This window comes from Thalassophryne amazonica, chromosome 17 (genome assembly GCF_902500255.1).
Source record: "Thalassophryne amazonica chromosome 17, fThaAma1.1, whole genome shotgun sequence".
Taxonomy (NCBI): Eukaryota; Metazoa; Chordata; class Actinopteri; order Batrachoidiformes; family Batrachoididae; genus Thalassophryne; species Thalassophryne amazonica.
In genome coordinates this window covers 36,458,474-36,475,939 of record NC_047119.1, presented here as the reverse complement: position 1 = coordinate 36,475,939, position 17,466 = coordinate 36,458,474, and the positions used below count along the sequence as shown (strand labels likewise).

At 38.6% G+C, this 17,466-nt stretch overlaps 1 protein-coding gene across 1 annotated transcript in view; it reads left to right on the top strand.

Moving 5' to 3' along the window:
- bcr (BCR activator of RhoGEF and GTPase) overlaps window positions 1–16,200 on the top strand; it is a 156,004-nt gene extending 139,804 nt beyond the window's left edge. Inside the window, 14 exon segments of the mRNA XM_034192942.1 lie at window positions 2,500–2,665; window positions 2,907–3,026; window positions 3,144–3,219; window positions 3,660–3,764; window positions 6,003–6,077; window positions 7,236–7,333; window positions 8,794–8,925; window positions 10,952–11,011; window positions 11,187–11,296; window positions 11,939–12,078; window positions 12,241–12,375; window positions 12,548–12,653; window positions 13,517–13,679; window positions 14,401–16,200. Of these exon segments, the coding sequence (XP_034048833.1) occupies window positions 2,500–2,665; window positions 2,907–3,026; window positions 3,144–3,219; window positions 3,660–3,764; window positions 6,003–6,077; window positions 7,236–7,333; window positions 8,794–8,925; window positions 10,952–11,011; window positions 11,187–11,296; window positions 11,939–12,078; window positions 12,241–12,375; window positions 12,548–12,653; window positions 13,517–13,679; window positions 14,401–14,490 (1,576 nt within the window). The 3' untranslated portion in view covers window positions 14,491–16,200.
- Window positions 16,201–17,466: the final 1,266 nt, after the last annotated feature.

Below are 17,466 nucleotides of genomic sequence, written 5' to 3'. Positions count from 1 at the left end.
CAACAACATTTTATTGAGTGTTAAAGTAAATAAATATGAAATTGGTCACTGGATCCTTGATCTCTGGACATAAATAGAAATAAACAAAATCTGTAGTTTTTGTCAGACATTGACAGTGTTGCCACAGTTACTTTGAAAAAGTAATCCAATTACTGATTACTGATTACTCCTTGAAACAGTAACTTAGTTACTTTACTGATTACTCAATTGGAAAAGTAACCAAGTTAGATTACTAGTTACTTTTTTAGTTACTTTCCCCAGCTGCTGACAACAACCCTCTGCCACCTCAACATGACAATGATACCTGTTTTGCCAAAACTCACTTTATAGTCACCCTTTCTTGACTTCAATGAAAATAAATACTTGTTTTATAAAAAGTAAAATAATCTTTCTTGACCTCATATTTAACTTTTGACAGCACTGTAACAGTAAAACTTGCAATTTCTAACCTACACTGTTTATAAATGTAACTATTAAATTCTAACATTTTTCTAACATTTAAATTCTCTATAAACATTTTACTTGTCAAAATTCTTATTATTTTAAGTAGTATTAGTAGTTGTAGTAAAAAAAACGGCTTCAAAACTGGACCTTTAATCTAGGGGTGTTGTGGGGGGGGCACATCCCTGCCCCACACCCCCATTCCATCTGGATTCGCCCCTGCTTTGGCGTTTGAGCACAAAGAATGGATAACATTTATTTATGCAGAAATCATGACCAGATTTACAGGTAATAAAGTTTTATTGCTTTTTCACATCATGTGGTCCTCAGAAAGAGAGTTGAGGTGCATTTGAGTGGAAAATAGTGTTAGTTGTTGACGCGTCGCGGAGGATCAGCTGTTTTTAACGAGACGATACGGAGCGGCTCAGCTCAGAATTCTAAATAAAGGAGAAAAATAAAGCATAAAAATGACTGTAAAGCTCAGTGCAGGTGTGCTGTTTTCACCGCGCTTTAAGAGGTGAGGACGAGTCGTAGCTGATGAAAAGCTCACAGCTCGCTTAAAGTGGGTAGTTCAGTCAAACCCCAACCTCCTGCCCACGGACCAAGTTTAATGCCGCTGTCGACCCACAATGCAAAAATAATAGTAACGCACAGTGACTTGGAGAAGTAACTTTAATCTGATTACTCATTTGGAAAGATTAACGCGTTAGATTACTCGTTACTAAAAAAAGTGGTTAGATTAGAGTCTAACCACTGGACATTGATGGCATGAATGTCGCTCCATACCTCTGAGCTGAGTTCTTGCAGCTGGCTGTGCTGCACATCAGCATCAGAATGCAGGACGCCTCATTTTGGGAGGAAAAAAAATGTTTTAGTCAATTGTAGTTTATTGTCTGTATTACAATGTTTGGAAAGAGGTGCAATTTGATTTAAATGGTGATTCACTTTGAAATTATTAAATCTGACTGGACTTTGTCTCGGCAGAGAGCGACACAGTGTTTGGAGTGGTACAAACGGAACATAGGACGATTCATGTTGCTTATCTGCAACAAGACAAGAGTCCCAGTTAGTGTCTTTTATCCGCACAAAAATGACTCACAATTGACATACTTTAATGGCTTTGAGAAGGGTTAAGATGCAGAGTTGCCACTTCTGAAGAGCAGCGACTCAAAGAGCCAGTGAAGCAGCAGATCGAAGCACTGCTTCATTGGTTCAAGCTTCAAAGCAGAGCCACGCTGCAGAAGCGTTTGATTGCATACCTGCTACAGGGTCTGTTTTCAACGTAGAGAAATGATCATTTTCCCAACAAACACCCTCAAAAACAATGGGCGCTTTGAAGGGCCGATAAGGGAATCATTAAGCAAAAGGGTTATTGATTTCAGTGGATTGAATCATTTCTTAACGATACCTGAAAAGAACCGGTTCTCGTTACCCAGCCCTACTCAGCAGGTAGAATATTCCAGAGAAAAACCTTGTAACATGGCCTTCTTTTCCATCATTGGGATACAACCTGTGTTTTGGGAGCACCAAGCACGAGACAGGATCTAAAGGTTTCGCAAGAGCTGCCAGATAAGATATAACTAGCACTTGAATTTTATTGCTTAAAGTATATCAGTATTATTGTTGTCAGGGGCCTGTTCTCTGTACATGGCTTAAAAGATGGATCAACTGGCTGATCAAGAAAATGCTGATCACTTGTCATTCCAGTCGTTGTTGTTGCAGTGTTGTTCTTCAGATCCAAGTGAGGATCACACAGAATAAACCTGCTCCTTGGTCGGTTTGGCTTTATGGATGTCTTATTGTGACAACCAATTCAACAACTGTTTTGAAGAAACAAAAACATTCATAATCATGCCAAAGGTTCACACCAGGACCCTGGTTATCAGATGAGAAGCATCACCAACAGAAAGATTTGTTGGCCTTCAAAATGCTAATGAAATGGAATTTGTGAAGCAGGTTATTATACAAATTAGGTATTTTCTTCATATTGTGATTTTATTACTTTAATATCAGTCATAATAATTCTTTCTGTTCTGTCCATTTTGTTCCTGACTTCAGAAAAAGTCAGCAGTACGACAGCAAGTGGTACGTCCCGCTGACTGAGCTCACCTTTCAAGGCCCAGAGGAGGCCGAACCACTTACGATCCCCCAGGTCCCAGACGAGGAGCTGGACGCCATGAAGGTCAAGATCTCCCACCTCCGCAGTGAGATTCAGAGAGAGAAGGTAGTGTGGAAGCGCCAAATTTCTGCTAACAAATTCAGACAGGATGTTCTCGCTCAGAGGTGCAGATGGGCTGATGTTCCCACATCGATTCTCTCAAATCTATTCAGGAACAGAAAATCAGACCGGAGAGTTTTCCCAAATCAACATTAGGCTTCGAGCACAAACACTTTTTGAGTTTTGAACTTCATTGTAAAACAGCAGCTTCTGTTTTTTTCATGCGTGGAAATTCATGTAATTTCAGAGAGCCAACAAGGGTTCAAAGGTCATCGATCGTCTCAGGAAGAAACTGTCTGAGCAGGAGTCTCTGCTCTTATTAACATCTCCAAGCATGGCCCTCAGAATCTACAATAGGAGCGGCAAGGTAGCAGTTTTGTAGCAACAGCACCACATTACCAGACATGACAGTACCATCATGTACTTATTTCCCATTTTATTGACTGCTGAAAAATAGTAATTTTTATGTGCATATGTGTTTCAGAGTTACATATTTTTGATTTCGTCTGACTATGAGCGTGCAGAGTGGAAGGAGATAATTAAGGAACAGCAGAAAAAATGTAAGTCTTACAGGAAATCATATGTGATTAGTGCCACAAACCACCAGCACGTGCGTCTGGTCTTCATCCAGTCTGTAGGGGGCAGTGGCTGTCTAGTTAAAAATGTGGTGTATAAAATTTGAATTTGTTTTATGTCCATAAAATATGCAGTATGGCCACCTTTACAGTATCAACATCACACAAAATATGAAGGAATGCCACCAAAAGTTGCTGACATGTTGAACAAAGAACTGAAAGTATTGCAGTTTTATGACAAATTGTCAGAGTCCCATTGACTCAAATTTTGGCATGAAGGGCTGTCAGGTTAAACTTTGAAGGACAGGAGGAATCCACAGTGTGGTTAGTGAGAGCTAGCTCCATACAGGCAGTGCTAGTATAATAATTATACATTGTTTTTAGCAACAGCTCGACCCTGACATGATCAATTTTCTTCCCTTGAGGTATCAAACCTGCCTCTTTGACTTCAATGGAGCTGCAGATGTTGACCAGCTCCTGTGTCAAACTACAAACTGTCCACCACATTCCACTTAGCATCAATAGAGAAGGTAAGCAAACCAGCATTTGTCCATCAAATCATTTACCAAAAAAAAAAAAAAGATTTACTTATTTGTAATCTATATTATAATAGCCAACTGGCCTCTGTGTGCGTGCGTGCATGTGTATGTATGGCTTCAATCACTGAGAAACTGGGGAGAGCTGACCTTTGTCGTTTGATATGCTTACGTATTTTGGGTCAAGAATGAACACTGGAAAAATGGAAAGTTGGTAGGACTAATATTTTAGGAGAAATTAGCTATATTAGCTACCAACAGTGAACACTGGACATTGTGCTGCAGTGCACCATGGGAGTTTGGGGTTTTGGGGTTTTAAATGTTGTTACTGTGGTTCATGTTAGTTTAACAGTGTTGTCAGTGTTATTGATTTACTGTGTTTATGTAGTTCAGTTTAGTTAAGTGTCATGTTGCTGTTACCATGAATGAAAAGTGTAGTGCGTTTGAAGTCTTCTTCCACCCTCTCTGTTTGTGAGTGTGTAGAATTAAAAGCACTTGCTTGCAGCAGAATGCAGAAAAGACAAAAAGCTCTGTGTGTGTGCGTGTGTGCTTCTAACTTTGATCACAAACTGTGGAGAGCTGACATTTGCTGTTTGGTATCCTTATGTATTTTGGTTCAAGGATGAACTCTACCAAAATAGAACGTTGATAGGAGTAATATTTTTAGAGAAATAATGGATAATAGATTATAACACTGAACAATGTGATAATTACATTCTGGAATCATATGCCAATCCAGCAGGGGGTGGTAAATCTTCGATATATTAAAAGTGTGCGTGCTTGTGTGCATGATTTTATTTAGCAACTTCAATGTAAATACATAATATAATTTTAAATACATTAAAAATACATGGATGATACAAGAAGGTGAAAACACTTATTACCATTGCGGTCCATTTAAAAAATAAAATGACAAAATAGAAGTAATAATAATAATACTGATGACAGTAATAATAATGATAATAATAATAATAGTGTGTATATAATAACAAAAACCTAAACATTTTATAAATACATTAAGACAGTAAATTAACATTGAAATTTATGTAATTAACAGGAAATAAAAGGGTTGTGTTTTTCTTCTAAAAACTGTTCAGGTCTAAGGTTCTAAAAACATTCTGAACTCACACGTCATTCAAACTCATTATAGAAACTTTGCACCATTTATTACCTCCCTTGAAAAATGTCAGCTAGTTAGTTTTAAACATATTTAACTGTCACATTTTGAATAGAGTGGAAATGCTGAAGTAGAGATTTTAATGGACGATCGGCTTCTTCCAAACTACAAAGTGTCGAGAAAATGTCCAGAACATGAGTGATGGTTAATAACTACACTGTAAAATCTAACGTGTCGTTTCAACTTAAAAATACGAGTGAAAGGGCTGCCTTAAAATTTCAAGTTAAGTGAAAGAAAATAAGTTATCTAGGTTAGATATTCCTTGTTGGGTAAACACCTGCGTTAGTTTGGGTTGATTTATCTTTCATAATTAATTGAACTCATTCAGGTAGTTGTTTGAATCTGAAATGGTCAGTTTTATAAACCTTTTGTTTCAGTTAAGTTGACTTGGATTTGTCAATTGATTTAACTATTTAGGGTAGTTGTCTGAACTAGCAAATCTGTTTCATTTTAATTCAAACTGTAAGTTGTGTAATCCTTTTGTGTCAGTTAACTTGACTTATTTATTACTTATTAATTGATTGACCTGCTTGGTTGTGATTTGAATTTGCACACACACACACACACACACACACACTTAAATGAAATTGATTAATTTCACCGAGTGAAAGTTTTACGTCCGAAGAAACATGCGGTCGATGATGCCCTCCAACTTGCGTCCAAAATGGAGGAAGGGAGGAAAGGAGCACATGTTCACCCGCCCGCAGCTGCATTCCCACAATGCATTTCAAGAAAAGCATGATGACGCAGGCGTTTTTATCCCCAAAGTCAAGTTGACTTACATTTCTAATTCAATTGGGCCTGGATTTTCAAATTAGCATTTATTTTGTAGTTGAGACGTTTTTAACTAATAATTTCATGTTATTATAACAACCTCAGTAATCATGTATCTTAATGACATAGAATAATATGTTAAGATAACAAACAGACAAAATCACAATTTACAGTGTATGCAGCTGGTGGTGTTTCTCGTATTTCTTTCATTGTTCCAAAGAAAACTGCATGTTTTTCTGCTCCCTCGTAACTCCTATTATCTCCGCTGACTGTTCTTCCAGAGGATGAATCAGTCGGACTCTACGGGTTCCTGAATGTCATTGTCCACTCTGCCGCTGGTCTCAAACAGAGTCTGAGTGAGTGTCACCTTCAGCCTGCACACAGTACGGAGCTCTAAAAACACAAGTTCCATGTAATCGAGACAACTGCAAAAACACACAATCTTACCATGTGTATTTGTCTCATTGCTAGTTGAAGTAAAGTTTTAGTAAGATGAATAAGGACTTGATTTGAGATATTTTTAGAAAATACATCTTAAAAATCATAAGTGAAAACATCTTGGTAAAACATCTTGTTTTGAGGCATATCTGAGATAAAACAAGCGTTTGTTGAATCACCACCATCACGTGTTTAAGGTCCTTTGTTATTTGTAGAAGTTGTAACACTTCCTAATACTAGTAAAATAAAGACCAGAATTAGTAAAATAATGATCCAAATAAGTTTTGTCAGCTAATTTCAACATATTTAAAGAAATCCTAAGTGAATTTTAATTTGTTTCCATTGGCTGTTTTGTTTTGTTTGCTTTGCTTTGTATTGTTTGTTTGTTTTACTTGTTTCAGGTTAAAAATGCATTCTTCTCATGTTTAAAAACATAGATAATTGTATTTCACAGAGTATAAATCACACCTGCCAAAAATTGGCCCTTGAAGAGGGGAAGAATATATATAAGTTGCACTTTTTAAAAAAATTAGGGATATTTGTGCATTGTTGTAGTGTACTTTTTATTATTGGCATTTATTTTTTATTATTGGAGTTTATTGTGTTTAGTGTTTTATTTTCTGTAAAAGTCCTATATATAAATAATTATTAGAATTATTATTAGGAGTAATGAATGCACGATCTTTCAGTGTATAAGTCGAACCTGAGGAAAAAAGTCCCGTGGGCTTCCCGAAGTAGTAAAAGTAAATGTGACTTTACTCTAAAAAAAAATATGGTAGATATTTTGACTAAAGATTAGACAAATGTACTTGGTTTTGCAGTGGACTGTGGAACAAAAATGTCAAATATTTCCAGCAGAATTGATGTTGGTTTTAAAGATAAAAAAATTCAAGTTTGTTTCTGACAGAGCACAGCTATTTGATTTGTATGAATTTGCAGATCTCACATCTTTACCTGCTTGTTTGTTTGATATTTACAAGTAAACTGAATGTGACCTAGGTATTTTGAAGTATCAAAATTTCTGAGTTAAAAATCTAGCATTATGTAATCCCACCCAAACCTCTCTTCTCTGTCAGATCTCTACTGCACACTGGAGGTAGATTCCTTTGGATTTTTTTCAAATAAAGCCAAGACGAGAGTATATCGCTACACCACTGAACCCAAGTGGAACGAGGTAGGAAACTGTCACCAGATTCTTAAATTGTAAACGTCAAACAATGAATCACATGCACCAAATAAGGCTAATTTTTCATGATTACATTTGTACAAAAGCAGCGAGTACCTTAGTGGCTGCCAGACCCAGGCGTTGGAAATGAAGCAAACTGAAAAGGTCATTTCAAGCTACATATAATTTGAGTGTGACTAGCAGCCTGTGACAAGTGGTGTACCACAGAGCTTAATTCTTGGGCCAACTTTATTCATAATATATATGTCAATGGCATAGATGACGGGTTGGCAAGTTTAGTACTCAAGGTTGCAGATGATGCCAGGCTACTCTGGTAAGTGTCTACTTTGGAGCAGGCCTTCATACTGCAATAAGATCTCTGTAAGCTTTGGAGCATATACTATTTAATGGAGATAAATACAGTATATTTCCAGGGAACAGCATTTTCCATTCACAATTTGTGTGTAAGTCACAATTTTATTGGTTTGGAAAAGGTGTGGGAAAGATGTGTAACTTTGAGTGAAAAATGCATGAAGGCTACAGTGCTAGAGTAGGAATTTGAACTAGATCTTCAAAGGATACAACCTTGCTCCAAATGAAATCCCTGGAAATTTGTGGAGAGGTTAGTGTTCATTGTACATGGATGCAATGTTTGGCTCTGTAATGTTCAAAACCAGGGGAAGGCTATTTTTCATGGAACTTGGCATAGACTTTCAAAAGATGTATTCTTGCTCCAAATTTGCTAAACCTTTGTTATTTCTTTGAAAAGGTTATGGGAGTACAGTGCTGTGGATAGTTTTAGCCATATGACCTTCAGAATCCTGTCAAGGTCAGTCATCATTGATGTTGGCCTAGACCTTGAAGGGATGAATGTTTGCTGCAAATTTGATGAACCTGTCTGAAATCCTTGGAAAGTTATTGAGAGTATAGCCTTCATCGTACACAGACACTAGCTTTGACTATTTATCCTTCAGTATTTGATCAAACTCACTCATCATCAAACTTGACCTAGACCGTCAAAGAATGCATCTCTCCTGCAAATTTGAGAAACTTGTCTAAAATCTATAAAAAGTTATAGGGAGTACAGTTGCGGGCGGACGTATGGATGAACGCACAGCATTTCTGTGTCCCTCCGTTAAGGTGATGGGGACAAAAAGCTGGTGTGTCATCTGCAACATGAACCTCAAGACAGAAATTTGCTCAGGAAAGTGGAAATAATATCAAGTAATGACAGGCTGCTGGTGATGGCTCACATCTGCCCAAATGCTAAGTGAACCAGCAGCCGCCTTAAACGCTGTGCAGAGTGATCCCTCACATAATTACATGTTGGTGGGCTGTGTCCTGCCGTGTGATGTTTTCCAGCATTATAGAAGCTGGCAGATTTTCTCTTTGTCTAATAATCAATACGTGCTGGGTCAAACTCAACTTGTTTGTTTGTTTTGTTTTTTTTGTCTTCCTCACCCTCCAAGGAGTTTGAGATTGAACTGGAGGGCTCTCAGACCCTGAGGCTGCTCTGCTATGAGAAATGTTACAACAAGACCAAACAGAACAAAGAGGATGGAGAGAGCACAGACCGCATCATGGGGAAAGGACAGATCCCGGTATGGCATTACGTCACCCCCACCACCAGAACCACCGCGACTCCTTATTGATAAACGGTTATGTCACTGCAGCTGCAAAGCTCCAAATTCACACGACTGCTCTTAAAGAGTCGATGTGGAAACCGGATGATTGGATTAATTACCTTAATACTGTGTGTCAAGCCAACCAAAAGAGTGAAAAAGTTGCTGTAACCATCTGGGATCAATGGGTGCTATTGATTACCACCATTTCCATTGTGCACCAAATGGCACAAGACCAGATTGACTGGTCCCTGGTGGTTGATAGTATTTCTGGTAATTTGGTTGCCAAGACGACAACCAGAATTACATCACTCTGGAAATCATAACAATCACAACGGGTTTACACCAAAACACAAATCTCTCCTTTGTTCTACGACCAGCACAAACCGTGTTACTCCACAACTCCACCTGCAGCAGCCCAGCTGTTTGTTTGTGTGTGTGATGTCAGTGATGTCACTCCACTAAAACCTTGAGCAGGCGTTCCGAACAGCAATCTCAAACCATCAGCCTCTAATTAATGCCGCCTGTTGGGATTTATATTTGGCAGTTAGGGCAGCGCCCACAGATTGGCGGTGAGAGGTTTGCAGATTGCTTAGTTGCTTAAAGGCAAAACATTTTCAAGGTTTTGCTGCAAATTGGAAATTGTTTCCGACACAGCGTTTGAGCTGTCTTCTGTTTTCATCGATTACTGTTTGTGTACAGGGGATATATCTGTCAAACGCACTGAGAAAACTATGATGTTCACACAGTATTGCTGTGCAAATGCTCCCTTTAGCGTAGCGTGCATGTAGGTTTGTGTGAATGCACGGCTACAGCAGCACCGTGAGAAAGCTGTGTTCATTCTGTGCAGCCTTTGTCCTTCATATTCTCCCCAAACAGCACCATATCCTCACTGTCACACTGTGAGTTACAGTCACAAGCTCCATCTAGTGGCTCCAGTGGTCAAACCATCCTGTGGCAGTGCACGTAGAACCTGCCATGCTGTTAGCAAGATTTAAACCTGACACGGTTTGTTTTATACTTGTGACATATAGTGCAAATCAAAAATTTTGGACACACTTTCCCATTACGGTAATCATTACATCACTGTGACATCATTGACCCCACTGCAGATAAATATTTGAGTTTCTCACTAGTTGAACTAGCATTGAAGCTTTTATGGATGAAGAGCAAAAGTCTTCAAGGAACTAATAAAATCCAGTTGACCTACTCAGAATTCGTAAGTCATGAATGGGAATGATGTCACACCTGAGGTAAACAAGTTCCAGTTTCACACAACACCAAAAGTTGGAAAATAAACTGGGCACCTCTAAGATTTTAGAATATAGAGTGCTATACAAATATTTGGTCCACCACAGAGTTTTGAGTATGCACAGGAAGACGCTCTGCTGGACATTGTTGCATTGACATGGCAGATTCAACTACTGACAGGCCGTATTAAAGGATAGTACTAAATACTACCTGTATTTAGCATTAGCACAAGTGGACATATGTTAGCAGTTAGCGTTAGCATAGCGTACCTCATGTTATCGGTTAACACTAGTTTACGAGACTCGATGTTAGCCATTAGCATTAGCATATCCAGCTACTCTTGGACTTTATTAAAAAGTAATAGAACATGATGTTTTAAGTGACACACGTTACTACCTTACCTGTCTTCAGCAGAAATCATAGCCAGTAAATCCCACATTTTCTATTCTCCATTTCTGTCTAAACTGAGGTTTACAACAGAATGATTAGATTAACGGGATTAGCGTACATTAAAAAATAATGAGCTGCTTTTTATGTGACATGCTGCAATTATTATTTGACATAAAAGGAAGAAATTCATCAGAAGAACAAATAAATAGGTTTTTGGTGATTGCCCAGTGGTGTATTTGAGAGTTAATTACACCTTTCTAACAGTGTGAGAGAGCATGTTTTAGCTTTTTGACTGAATGTCATTTTCCAGCCTGAATGTGGTTGAAATGATAAATTATACTGTTCTTTTTTTTTTTCTTCTCAGCTTGATCCTCAGGCTCTACAAGGCAAAGACTGGCAGAGAACAGTCATTCCTATGAATGGGGTGAGAACATCACATTGATCATACTGTTGTCACACATTTTATGCCTTTGGCCTGGCACACTATTGTATATTTAAATTCTCTGTGAAGTCAGCATCTGGTAAAGATAATTATTTTAGGCTTGCCGAGTTCTCAGTCTCTCTCTTTTAACTTATTATATAATTTTCACTCATGTCAGATCGAGGTTAAACTGTCTATGAAGTTCACCAGCCGAGAGTTCAGCCTGAAGAGGATGCCTTCACGGAAACCCATGGGTGTGTTCGGAGTCAAGATTTCCACGGTGACCAAGTAAGTTTCTACTATGTAATGGGAACCACCAAATGTAGAATCGAGCAAAACATAAAAAAGTGGTGAGGAAGAAAAGAATAGTGATTGAAAGTGTGAATAATCCTCCTGAATCAAGGTAGGTTCAATCATCCTGTAATTGTCACCATTCATTCTGCACTGAGGTTCTGCAGGGCATGATCCTAGGTCCTCTCCTCTTTCATATCTGTGCTTATTTTGGTTCTTTCACATCCCACATTGTTTCACATGCTGATTGCTCAACTTTATCTATTTTTTTTTTTACTTCGACTGGTAGTTTTAGTTATTGATATCCTGAGTTAAGTCACTTTTGAAATGGTTTATCTTTGTCATTGACACAGCATCAACAAGCCAATATTATATTCTGCACAGATGCAGTGTCTCAGGTCCATTCCAGACATTTAACTGTAATTGGCATTTTTCTGGCGCGAACACGTCACCAGAAATAGAAGCAAAAACCAGCAGGATGTCTTTCTAGCCATTTTCAAAACCCAGCTATTAACCTTGCCCATCTTGCCATTTCAGTAACTTAAAGAAATCTTTGTTTCTTTAAATGTAAAGTTTGTTTTTATTAGTAAGCCTTTTGCTCCGCTTTCATATTTAATATTTATGTTGCTTGCCATCCAGACGAGAACGCTCCAAGGTGCCCTACATTGTCCGACAGTGCCTAGAGGAGATTGAAAGAAGGGGTATGGAGGAGGTGGGCATCTACAGAGTATCAGGTGTGGCCACTGATATTCAGGCCCTGAAAACCGCCTTTGACACCAGTGAGTTCTGCCTTTGTCTTTATGTGCCGTGCGCTTTTCAAAGTAAAGACAGTTGAAATAAGGGTACAAATGTAGGACAGAGGTCAAAAGAGCTTTCCATTTGGCAAGAAATACCACAAACATTAGGATTCATGATTATTAATTCTGGTCACGTCTCATCAGATAACAAAGATGTGTCAGTGATGATGAGTGAGATGGACGTCAATGCCATCGCCGGAACCTTAAAGCTGTATTTCAGAGAACTTCCAGAACCTCTCTTCACTGATGAACTCTACCCTAATTTTGCCGGTGGAATCAGTAAGTCTTTGCAACTCTGATGTTATCACAGTCACAACTTATGACCTTTTATTTGTAAAGGAAATGACTGTAAGAGATGTAGGTGACCACAGCAGTTACATTATTTGTTAGTGCCTATTTAAGGGTTGGTGTAAGAACATTCTTATAATTTTGTATATCCTGTTATTGGCAGCTCTATCCGACAGTGTTGCCAAAGAGAGCTGTATGTTGAACTTACTGCTGTCACTGCCAGAACCAAACCTGGTCACATTCCTTTTCCTTTTGGACCACTTGAAGAGGTAGGACCAAGTAACATGACATAATGGTTATAGCGAATAAATACTATATAAATACTACTAATACTATAATAAATATGTTAAAAGTCAACAGTTAAAAAAAAACAGGCACATTCTACAATAATTGCAGAAATAATTTTGCACTGACCCCCCCAAACGGTCATGTAACTAACCTGATTTCACTCACTCATTCACTCACTCACTCATCCATCTTCAACCACTTACTCAAATTAAGGGTCATGGGGGGCTGGAGCCTATGTGATACTTTACAACAGAACTACAAGGTAGTAAGATTAAGAGCAATAAATAGGCAAACATGAAACACTAATTAAAATAGAAAAAAATTCAATATGCAGTAACAAAATTTATCAAAGTTATTTCTTTTTAATGGTCTTCAAACAGTTAATATTTTAATATTTGAAGCACAACTGTGTAAAAATAATTATGGAAACACTGGCTAAGCTAGCATGGAGTGCCATTATAGCCATTGGACCATGCAAGCTAACTGGAAAAGAATAATAATAATAATGATAATAATAAAACCGTTTATACTTCAGTAGGGGAGGCTTTTATATTAGATAGACAATGTGGCTCTGACAGCTAATATGATAGACACAATTTTTTTTTCTTTCACAAATGCTGTTTTTGCCACTTTGGACACTTAAAGCAAAAACTCTCAAAACTGGGTGAAGTAATTCACCTACAACAACAAAATTATTAGTAAGAATAAGCAGTGTGTTCGCGCTCAACCCTGATTTGAGCGCTAACACACTGCCATACATACAATGTACAGCTCTACTTTAATCTGTATGTGGTCTTGTCCTTCATCTGTGCCACTTATGGGTGTGATGCTGTCCTTTACACAGAGTGGCAGAGAAGGAAAGTATCAACAAGATGTCTCTCCACAACCTGGCGACAGTGTTCGGACCGACCCTGCTGAGGCCTGCTGAGAAGGACAGCAAGATCCCTGCCAACCCCACTCAACCCATCAGCATGGGGGACAGCTGGTCCCTGGAAGTTATGGCACAGGTGACGCACACGTGACCACAGATCCTCAGTCCTCACTCTTCTGTCTCACATGTCTCGTCCTGATTTGTGCCTTTAAAACCAGTGGCCTAGACATCTCTGCCTAGACACCGTCTTGAGCTCGCTTTTCACGTTCCGGGATATGCATCACCGGAACTTCATGGTTTGAAACCTTGTCCTCAATGTGGAAAACCTTACAGGGTCCGTGAACTGGGATATTCTGTCATTGCACCATGGCCATGTTGTAAATGGGATTCAACTTTCAAGATGCCCAAAATGAATAAATAAGTATTATTCCGTTGCAAATTTTGACATGCTTTTTGTTTCCACGAAGGCCGTAATGTTGTCATCCATGCTGTGAGTTCATCAAGAGGTCTTTCTGGAGACTTGCTGCTGTGTTTATGTTATGGTTGTTTTTGCACTTGTCACATGGTCTGTGGCTTATGTCATCATGCTGAGTGCTAGACCACATTCATGGGCAATCATGATCTCTACTCACCAAATTAGCACACTGTAGACCGTGGCATTGATTGATGCAAATCTGTGAAGGTGAAAATGATGCTTTAACCTGAAACAATTGTATATATAATGTCTTGATTTACTAGTTAATGTTTCTTAACAAATGTCTGAGCTAGTTGCCAAGTTTGATCTTGAGCCTTTTTGGTGCATTTGATGTCACATGATTTGAAACTTGTCTGTCTACCTTTTGAATTGACCCCTTCAGGTCCAGGTTTTGCTGTATTTCCTCCAGCTGGAGACGATCCCAACTCCGGACAGTAAGCGGCAGAGCATCCTCTTCTCCACAGAAGTATAGAGTCCATCAGCTCTGAAGGTGTGAAAACCAGACGGACCTCGGCTCTAAGCAAGCCTACAGTAGTATGTTTTTCAATTTTGGCCAACACAGCCAGACACAAGAGGGTGCTGTTGGGTCTTATAAAGCTCAAAGGGGGTTGAGGTATTTCTGTGCGTCATTTCTTGTATTTCATCAACCTCTGACTACAACGACAGTTTTGGAATGGCACACTAAACTGACAGAATCAAGGGATCTTTCTTGATTTTCTTACTTTTTGATTTGTCTGCATGGAAGGCAATGCCAGTGCAGTTGTACATAAATACACATCAACGTAAACAAGCGTTTGTTCACCTCAAACATAAGAAGACGAGGAGATACCCCTGATCCAGATCTGTCTGTCTGTCTCTCTCTCTCTCTCTCTCTCTCTCTCTCTCTCTCTCTCCTCTCTCTCTCTCTCTCTCTCTCTCTCTCTCTCCTCTCTCTCTCTCTCTCTCTCTCTCTCTCTCTCTCTCTCTCTCTCTCTGTTATGTCTCTTCTGCTTACATATCATAGATGCAATATATTTTCTAACGTAGACCTCGTCCGTCTTCATCTCTTCGTCCATCTTAGTGTAACGTACCATCAGACAGCTTGCCAAATTCCATCCTTTGCTCTTCAGAGAAATGGATACAGTTGTAATTATAGATACCGTATGTACATATAGTTGTATCGTTTTGTTTTGCAATTTAATCAGCGTTATTATTATTATAATTTATTTTGGGATCTTGGGGGAAGATTTTTTGTTTTTCTATGTCTTTTTTTTTTTTTTTTTTAAGAAAATGGTCTTGTTCGCCTTTACTGGAAGTCTTGCAGTAACTAAGCAGGATTTAGGCTTGTTCTTTTAGAAATGACTCCGTCAAAACACTGCGGTGGTAACACACAAACATGGTGGTTTCATACTGTATGCTGCTGTGGAAAAGGCACAAGCTCTTAAAGCACCGGGTCTCCCGTTTTTCTCAGCCATGGCCTGTCTCATGTAGACTTTATGCAAAGTCATATTACTACAGCACACGCATGTGGCGTTGTTCCATTTTACCATTTCATCTGTGCACTCTCTCAGTGTTTAGTACCACTCTATTAACAATTCAAGTGACCTGAGCGTTTTTTTCAATGAAGGAATATTATATCACTCTGCCATTCTAGTTTATCTCATTCAACGAGGAAAACGACTGAATAATTCTCTTGCCCTGTTAGCTGTTCTTTGTCACATTAAGCGTGATGCACACAAGCTGAAAGCTCTTTCCTGTGCTTTATTGATGCTAATTTATTCGGTGTTTTAGTTGATGTGTCTTTGATTTAACATGCAGGCGTGTTTGCTTGTTTTTTTTTTTTGTTACAATCACAAAAAGTGCACTAGCAGTCTTGGTATCAGGATATTGGTTTACATTATTTCCTCCAGTAAACACTAAACAGAAGGTTTGTTTTCATGTCTGAGTTTTTTTTCTCAACAGTCTTACAACTTATGGGATGAGAAGGAAAGAATAAGTTACCACAAATCCAGAATTTTTTGTTTTGTTTTGTTCAGCAGGGTTTTGTCGGTTTCTCGTAAAATAATGCATGGACCTGATTTTTTTTTTTTTTTTGATCTTGCATATGTGGAATTTCAGTGTATGTAGACGTGCAGTTTGGTGCTGACCCATTGAGTTAAAGCTGGGTGGCTGTGGGTAGTTTACATGTTTAGAGATTTTAGGGTTGGAATATATGTTTGGTTTAATAAACTTGAAAGGCCAGTGTGGCGCATGAATGCACTCTACAGTGTGTCCCACTAGATTCACATCATCCATTTTGGGCCCATTTTTGGGTAATGGCTTCTCATGATTTGTCAGGAAATGTGTTATGACAAGTATCTCTGCATTAATGCATTCTTGCCTCCGGCCTTGATAACATATCTCTGGATTTGACATATTGTACATGCAATTGACCAGTTTAATGAATTTAAAAAGGGCTTTTGTGTAGATGTGTTTGTTTTTTTTTAAGATTCTTAAACAACATGGGATAATTACATCAATACTGGTAGTAGTCACTATTTCAAAGCCATTTCAATTACAATTCTTAAAGGGGTCATATTGTGAAAACCTTTTACAGTTACATTATATGGTTCAGATTTCATGTTAAAATGGTCAAACTCCCACAATTCAATGAATGTGCATATAGACACTCCGCGGACATAAGCGTAATTTAAGCCTGAAACAACTCGTCTGACACCTCCGTGACATATGTCATAGAAGTCTGTAACTACGCTGCTGCTTGCTATGTGAGACACGCCCAACTAGCATGTCTGTCACATGCCCTACCTTTGGAGCTGGGGTGTGGCAAGCAAGAGCACTTTTTTATTTAAAGTAACAGGTACAGAAACAAGTAATTTCGTACAAACCAGTTATTTTTTTAATGGGATCATCACCTCTGTGTGTGAGTATTTTATTTTTAATGTTTTATAGACTCCTGCTGACTTATATTAGCTTGCTGAACATCTACAATATCACCCCTTTTATATTTCACCAGCAACAATATCATGTCTCATTTGTTTTGTGCTCAGTTTCGGATTTATTATTATTATTTTATTTAAAAAAGGACCATGTAATTTCAATCACTCCCAGCACAGTTGTCTTTTTTATTTAATCTGTTGTATATTTCCACAATATTTGGGCCTACTGTAGCATGCACACATCTCTTGACAGTCCATTCATCCTTCACCTTTAATATCAAGTCCCAATTGCCTACACGACTCGACCCTATCGTGCCTGGACACCTTTGCTTTCGTTTAGCGCCTATGGTATTCTAACGGTCAGCGCACGTGCTGACGCTGGAAGCATTCAGTCTCCTGTTGCCTTTGGTGAAGACAGCCACACACATCTTTCATCTCTTTAAGACTAATACAGGACCTTGGACTTTACGTATGGCCTTAGCTCACGCTGCATTCGCCTCTTCTCGGTCAGGTTCGGTCTTGCGTTCTTTCGT